The 10,379-nt window shown below is 45.3% G+C and overlaps 1 protein-coding gene and 1 long non-coding RNA gene across 3 annotated transcripts in view; both read left to right on the top strand.

Moving 5' to 3' along the window:
* The first annotated feature begins 57 nt into the window (after positions 1–57).
* On the top strand, positions 58–7,158 carry LOC310755497. Its single transcript, XR_014544396.1, has 3 exons — positions 58–1,392; positions 3,536–3,680; positions 4,460–7,158. It is a non-coding gene; the product is annotated as an uncharacterized lncRNA (long non-coding RNA).
* Positions 7,159–7,771: 613 nt separating this feature from the next.
* Positions 7,772–10,379, top strand: part of ASPSCR1 (ASPSCR1 tether for SLC2A4, UBX domain containing) — a 66,095-nt gene continuing 63,487 nt past the window's right edge. The window contains exons 1-2 of one of the 2 annotated variants that reach the window (XM_083598368.1): positions 7,772–8,065; positions 9,887–9,942. In XM_083598368.1, the coding sequence (XP_083454494.1) occupies positions 7,967–8,065; positions 9,887–9,942 (155 nt within the window). In that variant the 5' untranslated portion in view covers positions 7,772–7,966. Of the gene's footprint in view, positions 8,066–8,196; positions 8,615–9,886; positions 9,943–10,379 lie in introns of those variants that run through there. The other variant, XM_083598369.1, reaches the window with a different exon arrangement.

Here is a 10,379-nt window from a genome sequence, read left to right as displayed (position 1 = left end):
GGCGGAGGGGTGGGGGGCGTTCCGAGGCTTGACTTTCATTTCCCAGCCGACAGACGTCGCTCTGCCGGCCGCCCTCCTTTCTCTCCCCACACCCCCCCATCCCGTCTGAAGAGACGCCCGGCGAGTGCCAAAAACACCTTCGCCACCTCCCGCCCAGCATCGCGGGGCGCCGCTCCAAGGGGCTGGCTGCCGCCGAGGATGGAGGAGGGATGAGGCAAGCGGGGCTTTGAAGTCCTCCCCTCCGTCCGCACCCCCCTCCATCCTCCTGCCAGGCCCCCCGCGCCCCAACTGCGGTGTGCGTACAGGGATGAAAAGACTGGCTGCCTCTTGTTGGCTGCAGGCGGGGGGCTGTGCTGTGGTATTGGAGGGGGGGGGCCGCCGAGGCAGAACAAGGAGCCCTCGCGGCCTGGGGCATTGCCACTGGGGCTGGACGGCCACAACCCAACCCCCCTCGCCTGGGGATACCCCCCCCAGCGGGGATCCGGCTCTGACCCCCCCCGCACTGGGGAGCCTCCCCCGGGGACTCCCCACACAGATCGAGCTCCCCAGCGCTGTGTGGCCCGCTCGCTTCCTTTCCCGGGGTTCCCCAGCCACGTGCTGCGCCAGGCGGCCCGGTCGGCTTTCACGTGCTACCTTGTTTGTGAGGAGGAGCGAGCAAAACTTTGCTTGCGTGAACCACGGAAGGAGAGTAGGGGCTGGGAATGGGTGACCGTCCAGGCCTAGCTGCTTCCAGGACTCCCTTCCCCAACACGAGGGCACAAGAAGCGGCCTACTGGGGTTAGATGAGTGTCCCTATAGAGTTCCACAGCCTTCCCCGCGCCTTCCAGCAATGGCGAACTGGAGGCCTCTTTCGAGGCCCAGCCCGCCCTCCTTGTTTGTCCTCAGTATCTGGTGTTCAGAGCAAGGCTTCTCATGCCACTGGCATTCAGAAGTATTTGCCTCAAAACTTGCAGGTTTCGTTGGGCTTATGGCTAATAATCTGCCCCCTAAGAAAGCCGCTGTGGTGCACCGATTAAAATGTTGGACTAGGGCCTGGAAGACCAAAGTTCAAATCCCCACTCAGCCAAGCAGCTCACTGCCTGATCTTGGGCCAGTCGCAGCCTGCCAGACCGGCCTACCTCACAGGGCTGCTGTGAGGATGGGGAGGGAGAGAATAGTGTAAGGAAAAAGTGGGGATATAAATGTAACATTAATAAATAAGAGCTGCTGGTGACGGCTAAACTCCCTGCCCTGGAAGGGAGTCCTCTAAGCTCTGCTAAAGGCTTGTTCGTTTCTCAAGTGCTGGACTGCTGGTCAGGCAGCCTACTTACTTGTTTAAGGAGCCAGGCCTAGGCTGTCCCTGATGCTGGAGAGTGGAGCTGTTCAAATGCTGGCGCTTAGGAAGAACTGCAGGTCTGGGTTTGGAGAAGCAGAATGGAATAAGTCTGCTTCACATAATCTGGGTGTTGCTAACTGATATCCAGTTAGAGAAATCTTAATTTTATGGGTTCTTGTCAATCAGTTGTTTGCTGAAATGTGCACATATTCTCATATTGGTAAAAGGAATAGATCTGAAGCAGAAGCATCTTTTAGGTTGATGGAGAAGTGTATTTTAGTAGAAGCATTGCCTTCTGTGCATGGGAAAAGGGAGGGAATGTCTTAGAAGACAGCATTTGCTATCTGCAGTTTTTATAAATACTTGTATTGACAGTACTTTTTTTCAGAAACCGGTCTACCCAATTAATCAGAGTCAATCAATCAATATTTTTAGTCAATCAAAAGACTTTCATCTGATCAATCTGACTAATATATTAAGGCTGCAATTATCCTCTGCTTGAGTTTTGTCAGCCGAGGGGCTCCAGAATCTGGCAAAAGCCCTGCAACACTGGTGGAACTTAAGATACTGGAAGAACTCCTCCCAATAACACCAGTGGAAAACCTCACCAGTGAAGATCAGTGGTGGAGTGGCCAAAATGTTCTTGTCAAATCATACCCAACCCATCACTGTAGTAGCCGCTTATCCTCCCATTCAGTCATGAATGTGATACTAAGTCTGAGCTCACATAAATGAGTACAGCCTTGGGTGACGACTGGAATATGCAGGGAGTGTGTATATGAATAAGTTAGGTTTGGTGGGCGTAGGGGTCAGCCATAGCACAACCTATTTTATTTGAGGGTCAATGCAACTAAATATCCCCTAAAGGTGACATACCCCTAAAGGTGGCTCTGAAGAATCTATCTATCTAAAGATTTTTTACCAGTTCCTCATCAATTAGATATCAGTGGAGTGTACAAAATAAGACCAAAAATGAATTATGTAGGGTGTATTCATCTTTTCCCTGATGAATTCATCTCTCTTCAGAACTGTAATGAGCTCCAGGTTGTAGTCCCCTTCCCCCTCCTCTGTGCCCCGATGCTTCTAATTTTATACAACTATTTCAAATTAGAAGTGGTGCTGGATATGAAATGTGACCTTTAACCTCTTTATAACAGTTCTGATTATTACATGCCCTTGGAAATTGGAGGCATTTCTTGAATCCTGCAACATGGATAATTCGACTCAAGTTACTTCAAAGAGTGCTGTTCTAACAGAAGTAATACAGTTCTTATAAGGATGTGCCACTTTCTGATGCAAAATAGAAAACAGCTGTATGCTTCAGACAGAAGATGGGGGCCATCCCAAATTCAAAGTGGATGAGGAAACAAGCTCTGGCTGTGCAGGCCTTTTTTATGCAAGCAACCAGTCCTCTTTCAGTTTATTAGAAGAACCAAATGTTTCCTTTTTCCTGTATAATAGTCTTATGGTGACATCTTACAGTATAATGTAAGATGTAATCAGAAGACAAGTCCTCCATTGGCAAGTTCTGTGTTCTGTTAATGTACGGATTACCTTATGCTGAATCAGACCACTGATTCATCTAGTTCATTGTTGCATATTCTGATGGACAGCAGCAGTTGAGGTGTTCAACTCTTGCATGGTAGGCTCCCCACCACTTTCCTTGTGGGGTAAGTGTGTGTGTTTGTGCTGGTACTGGGTGAGGTCAAAACCAATGATTAGTGACATTACAGCCAATAGTAGAAAGGGCCATTCTTTCTTTCGGACATCCCCTTCTCTCTCCTCCCTTGCAGAAGACATCCCCCCCCTCCTCCTTCCATTGCTGCATCCATTTCAACTCCTCCCTTCATTTCCTTCTGGGTCTGCCCCCCACCCCCACCTGCATTAAATTAGGCCAAGGACTGCAAGTTGCTCACCTCTGCTTTAATCGATTACATCAGCAATGGAACCTGGGAGTTCCCATGTGCACTACAACTTAGCTATGGCAGGAATTAGGAACCTCTCCAACACCCATAACCAACAGCCTTCATTGCCAATGGTTGAGGACGATGGGAGTTGTGGTCTAACAAAACATTTGGAGGGACATAGGTTGCCCATCCCTGAGCTATTGCATCTTCCTTTCCTCCCTTCCTCCCTATATATATCTTTCTAGTGTCTTGCCCAGGGTGTCTCCTATATGATCAGCATTAATTATACCCATGTTCATCACTTACAAAACAGGAATGGGAAAGCTGAGGTTCTCCAGATATTGGACTGCAACTCTTAGAACCTTTGACCATTGGCCATGTTGGCTAAGCTAATTGGCATTGGACTCCAACAACAGAGGCCACAGACTAAGCATTCCTGCTGTCAGACAAGAGCTATGGTAGGACATTAATTTTGCATTTGGTGCCCAATACACAGTTTGCTGAACTTCAACAAAAAGTTGCCTTCAATAATTTTTTTAATCAATGTTTACATATGTTTAATCAATGTTTACAAAACAGTTAAACCTACATCCAGTCTAAATGCCTACTTTTCCATGCCTAGTACATTCACAATTGAAAAGTTATATAGTCCTAGCTAATAAACTAGTTGGAGAAATAAAGAAGCCATACTTGACCCTTTATTCTCAGAAAATACTTCCAAGATGACCTTGAGCCTTGAAATCCAGAGAAAGTGCAAGGAGGAGGACATTGTAAACAAGATGGAACCTTAAATGTGTCAGTCTAAACTTCAGATCATAGAGATAAAGGTACAGGGATAGTCTGGGAATTTGTTCCCAAAGCTGGTATGATGGCACCACTTGTTTCTCACATCATCACTAGAATACTTGCATATGGTCCTATAATAATCTATGTCACTTTAGCAATTCCAAAGTGTTGGCTGTATATGTCAATTTACAAAATAGGTTTAAGCCACATGTAAAAGTACTGATAGGGAAGCTTTTAATATTTGATGAATCATTGTATTTTAATATTCTGCTGGAAGCCAGCCAGAATAGCTGGGGAAACCCAGCCAGGTGGGCGAGGAATAAATATTATTATTATTATTACTGATAGGCCTTTTTTGACAATATTGTGGCACTCACATTTGTTCAGACTCTTTCCTTTCATGCTGTCCCCCCCCCACTTTATTTTTCTCTCCACTCCACTTCCTCCACAGCCTCCCACCTACTATCTAGGGATTCCTGATCTACACTTTTGAGAATTCTTTCAGGAAGATTATATAAGTTAGAAGAGACTGTTAAAGGTTTTCCATACCACTGCAACCCTACTTGTGTCAGAACTTCAGAAGTATTGAATTATTGAATCCAATGAGGCTTACCTTCAGGTAAATTAGGTTAGGATTGCAGCCTAAGGTAGAATATGAATAATTTGATGTGCAGGATAGAATGGATGAGATGGTACTTTAAAAAACAGACATAACTTGCAGTGCGAGCTAAAGGAATCTTAATGGATCCTTTTGGAAACTAGATGGGTGTGAACACACTGAACAAATAGGCTGATGAAGCTCATGTCAAATCTGTTGAGAGTATTTGCACTGGGGAAAGTATTTTTGATTAGTAGGGAGCTTTTTGTTTATCAATAAAGTTAAACTTATTGATGAGAAAATCTTAGCACAGATGGAGTACAATACAGTGGTACCTCTGGTTACGTACTTAATTTGTTCTGGAGGTCCGTTCTTAACCTGAAACTGTTCTTAACCTGAAGCACCACTTTAGCTAATGGGGCCTCCCACTGCTGCCGCGCCGCCACCACGCAATTTCTGTTCTCATCCTGAAGCAAAGTTCTTAACCCGAGGTACTGTTTTTGGGTTAGCGGAGTCTGTAACCTGAAGCGTATGTAACCTGAAGCATATGTAACCCGAGGTACCACTGTAATGTTACATTTATTTAAGTTTAACAATGCATTCTCTTAAACATATTGTTCAGCAATGTGAAAATTAGGAGCCCAGACTTCAACGTTATATCCCCTCCTTGCTTTCATAATCTATCTGAGAAGAGGTTGGGTCAAGTGGTAGTAGCTTCTTGTTTTTTAATTTATCATGTAGGGGTCAATTATAGGTGATCACTGTATCTTTTATTTTGCTACTGACTGCATAAAAAAAAAGTAGTTTTCTTTGGAATTTCTTATCCTTTTATTTGTCTTGATGGAAACAAGCTGCTCTGTGCTAAAACCATTTTCCGCCCATTTAAACTGGCGTGTCTCATAAACAGAAGATGTTAATCCAGTCAGTTTAGCATTTGCTAGCACCTACGTGTCATACCTTTTATACAAAATGGAAAAGATAAGATGCAACAGGTATCAGTTACCCTTGGTCTTATCTGTCTCAACCTCACTATCAGCTGGATCTAGAACCTTTCAGAGGCTTAAAGATAAACACATCAGGACCATGAACTGTTTATGCAGGACTGTCAGTTCTCATGTGTTGGACTGACTTGTTTCGACTGATTCTGGCTATATTGCAATGCTGGATAAAAAATTTTAAAAGGTCCCCCCCCCCATCCCTCCCAATGATTTCATAAAATAAGCCAACCCAGAGACTGTAGGAAAGGTGGTATGAAATGAACTCTGGGTTAGCCTTGCAGGGTTAATATGTGTTCTGATTTCCAGAGGGATATGTGTTGGTTTCACAGCAAAAACAGAGATTTGCAGCACTGAAAAGTCTATCAAATTTGTTAAGGCATAAGAGTTCATGGACCAATCTCCACAATGTCAGATGCCTGAAGTAAAATCTTTGTTGACAGGTATATAAAGGAGAAATTTGTAAGGAGGGAGTTGAAGGGGAGGGGAATCAAAAGTTACAATCAGTAGTAACTGGACCTTGAATGCATGTCAAATAGGTTTACCTTTAGCTTTTACAGTAGATTAGTGATAATTTACTCAGAATTGCTGTGGTGATTGTATTATAAACACCTGTAATGGGCAGGGAATTATTCACAAAACACAATAGATAACACAGCTATTCTGCCAATGGTAAACCAATCAACACATGTAGTATGGATTTTTAAAACCTTCAGTCTTTGCCTTGATGTAATCCACAAGCAATAAAACTGATTTTTTAAAATTGATGATTGTTTCTGGAATGCTGGCCTTATGATCAGTTACAGAATGCCCTGGGAAGTCAAACGTTTTCCTACTAGTTTATGTATGAATATAACCATTTCTGAAGTTGGATTTGTGTGAATTTATTTGTTGCATAGGAAGGCCTGTCTCTTGTATGCAGAATGTAAGAGGAAATTGTTGACAGATTATGGCATAAATGTCATTGGAACAAGTGCAGTGAATTAACCCCTGATGTTGTGTAATCTGGGTCTGCCTCAGTAGAAAATATTTTTTTTTGGGGGGGAAGGAATAGTTTTGCAGGTTTGGGAATTCAGTCTGCATGATGCCCCAAGTCCCTCCGAGTTCTTGTGGTCCTGTACACAGTGAGGGTCAAAATCTAATGGAAGATTCTATTGTTGAAATATTTGTGGAAATGACTTATAGGGAAAAGCAGAAGCATCTTACAGGGGCAGTTGGAATAGGTAGGTAAGAATGCCAGTTTTACTATGCCATTTATCTGGGAGCGGGACCTACTTCTGAGTAAACATTGACTGCTTTACAGTAGCATCAAATTCACTACCACGTCCCCCTGTTTCCTTTACCATCTTTATTCCTTAGGACATCCTTGTGAGTGAGGCAGATAATTACTATTCTCATGTCACAGATAGGGAACAGAGTCTGAACGATTTGGCAGGGGCCATGTGAGCTGTTATATACGGCGGGAGTCCTGTTCATGGATCCAACCCTATTCATCTATTACTCTCTGGCAATGGATTGGCAGATTATACAGGACTCAGGTTGCTGCCGCTCCTTCCCTGGCAGAGTAAGATTGACTTCCATAAACACGGTTTTAACAATGAGTCCGTAAGTGACTGTGGAGGCCAATTCTGGACCCACACGTCCTTCCACAGTGGGGACATTGGTTTCTGGGCAGAGGTTGATCATGGTGTAGATTTGCCAAGTGTGCCTTCCTCTTAGCAAGTTTCTCCCTTGCATCCTGAATTCGAGTGTCTTCAAAGCCCATATGACTACTTTGGTAAAGGCTGTTCTCCAATTGGAGAGCTCGCAGGCCAGTGTTTCCCAATTGGTGGTGTTTATACTACTTTTTTTAGATTTGCCTTGAGACAGTCTTGAGACCTCTTTTGTTGACCACCAGCATTACGCTTCCCATTTTAAAGTTAGGAATAGAGTAGTTGCTTTGAAAGACGATAATCGGGCATCCGCACAACATGACCAGTCCAACGAAGCTGATGTTGAAGAATCAAAAAGTTGGGTGTCCGCCCCCGCCCCGCTTTTCACTAACAGTGAGGGCACAGCTGCCCCTCGACAACGAACGGAAAGCAAAGCACAGCCGCGCATACTCGGAAGAGATTTCTTTCAGGAACCGGCCGCGAGTCCTTTAAAGAAGGAGGAACCCCCATTGCAGCGAGCGAGCGAGCGGGAGGCGAAGCGTAAGGCGGGGCGGCCTGAGAGGTGGCCGCGCCCCCTTGCCGGGGCCATTGGGCTGAACTACCGAGGAGGCTGGCTATAGACAAGTGCCGGGGCGCGGGGGGTGAGCCCGGCGGCTGAGGCGCTCGAGGGCCAGCCAGGAGTGGGGTCGGCCGGGGGCTAAAGAGGGGGGACGATGGCGGCAGCTGGCGGCGGCACTTCCGCGGTCTCCGTGCTGGCTCCGAACGGGAGGCGAGTGACGGTGCGAGTAGGCCCAAGCACCGCGCTGCTCCAGGTGGGTCTGGCCCAGGGACGGGGAGGCTGGGCAGATGCAGTCACTCTGATTGGCCCTGGGGCAGGAAAGGGGGGAAAGAGGCTCGTTCTCATTGGACCAGAGGGCGCATAATTGTCAAGGGTTTTTCTCTCGGACCCGGCCGGGCCGGGAAGAGTTTCTTGAGTGGTAGAAACGGAATGGGTTGAACACTGATAAAAGCCGGTGACGGGCTTTTTCCTCCTCCCTTTATCTCGGTGTCTGAAAGGAAGTTGTGCAATAATGGAAGGACTCCGGCCTCCTGAAATGGGGGAGGATCGTAGATATTTGCCCCTGGTGGGGAAAAGAAATGGCCCCTGACAGCGCAGTCATCATGGCTGTTGACTTCGAAGTGACTTCTGTCATTCAGCAGGGGCTTACTCGCTAGTAAAAGCGTTTAGGATTGCAACCTGAATGGGGTTATGTCGAGAAATGCATTTTCTGTAGGAGAAAAGAACTGAAAGGAGGGATCTCCTCCTGTAAAACCTTAGTAGACTCTGCCGGGAAAAAATAGACGCCTTCCGATGTAGGCAGGTGCGAATGAGAGAGTTGAAAGTCCCTTTGAAATGTTAAAAGTATCTCTTCTAGTCTTATGTAATTTATGGGGGGAAACCAACCCGTAGTCCTGTGGCACCTTAAAGGCTACCAAATGTATTATGGCACATGCTAGTCTTTAAGTTGCTGCAAGATTCTTTTTTGCGTTTGCCTCTCAGGGAAATGTAATTTATATTTTTTTGGGGTAGATCTTCTATCGCAGTGGTGGGGAACCTCAGGCCTTGGGGCTGAATGTGGCCTTCCAGACCTCTCTGTCTGTCCCTTGGGACTTTTCCCCAGACCATACTCTTCCCCAGGCCTGTTCTGCACCCTCTTCAGGTGTTTTTGTCTGGCTGGCATGTGCCCTTAATATGATCATGCCTCTTATTTAACTGGATGGAGAATAGAGAATGGTGTCTGTAGAAACTACCCTACCATATAAAGGTAATATTTACATTCACTACTCTGCCTCCTTTTAACCCAGCCCACCACTGGCATGTGGATCTATAACTTTAAAAAGGTTTTCCACTCTCACTCTATCAGACTTCATCAGAGGTTTTCTTTTTTTATCGGACCACAAAGATTTTGATTTAAGCTTCTTTCATGTAAGGTCTTTTTTCTTTTGTTTCCCAACCTGCATGTTCAGTGGTCCATAAATGAGTATTCCATAAGGTTTCCTTGCACTTATTCATGTAAATAATTATCCTCTATAAAATCCCACAAGGATCAATGGGGTACCTAAGAACACCCAGTCAATTTAGCCTTCATTATGAAAAATTAGTCCTCAAATTAATGTAATGTTGAGGGAGATTGCTACTTTCTGTCAGAAATGTATCATGTTAACATCCTGGAATAGTTTGCAGTGTTACCCCAGAATAAATGTAATTTTCCTCTGATTGTACTCTCACATTTGGCCTAAATTCTCTTGCCGGGCTGTGGGGGAGAATCTTCCTCTCATGCAGGTGGAATTGTTAATGTAAGTTAGAATCACAACTTGACCCATAAGCATGGGTTGAGAAGGGGGGGGGAGGATGCTGACTGAAATAAATGATAGCTCACCTGTTAGAGCATGAGACTCTTCATCTCGGGGTCATGAGTTGAGCCCCATTTTGGGCAAAAGTTTCCTGCATTGCAGGAGGGGGTGGACTAGATGACCCTCATGGGACCTTCCAACTCTATAATTCTATGACTAATCTGCACTGAGTATGTTACAGGACAGAATGGGAGAACTCTCTATTTTATATTAACATCTTGCCTTTTTTCTTTTTTAAGATTCTGGAAGAGGTTTGTAGAAAGCAGAATTTCAGTCCCAATGAATATGATTTGAAGTGAGTCTTACTGTTTTTTCCATACCTTTATAGCTTGACAGTTCGCTGTTTCTTTGCTGTTAATTTGGGGGACGGGTGGGAGAGAAGTGTAATATGGAGCCCACAATGGCCGTCCAGAACTATTCGCTTTTGAAGGCTGTGATCCCAAATTTGACATGTCTAGCAGAGTGTTCCTTGGCCAAGATCAAACTTTCATCTTAATTGGTCAGATGTAGTACCAGTTCTCATGCACCTGCAGCTGGCTGTTGAAAACAGAAGAAGAGGAGGAGGAGTTTGGATTTGATATCCCGCCTTTCACTCCCTTTAAGGAGTCTCAAAGCGGCTAACATTCTCCTTTCCCTTCCTCCCCCACAACAAACACTCTGTGAGGTGAGTGGGGCTGAGAGACTTCAAAGAAGTGTTACTGGCCCAAGGTCACCCAGCAGCTGCATGTGGAG

This window comes from Podarcis filfolensis (assembly GCF_964270895.1).
Source record: "Podarcis filfolensis genome assembly, chromosome: 2".
NCBI classification, from domain to species: Eukaryota; Metazoa; Chordata; class Lepidosauria; order Squamata; family Lacertidae; genus Podarcis; species Podarcis filfolensis.
Note: the sequence above shows the minus strand (reverse complement) of the source record. Positions and strands in the feature narration are given on the sequence as shown.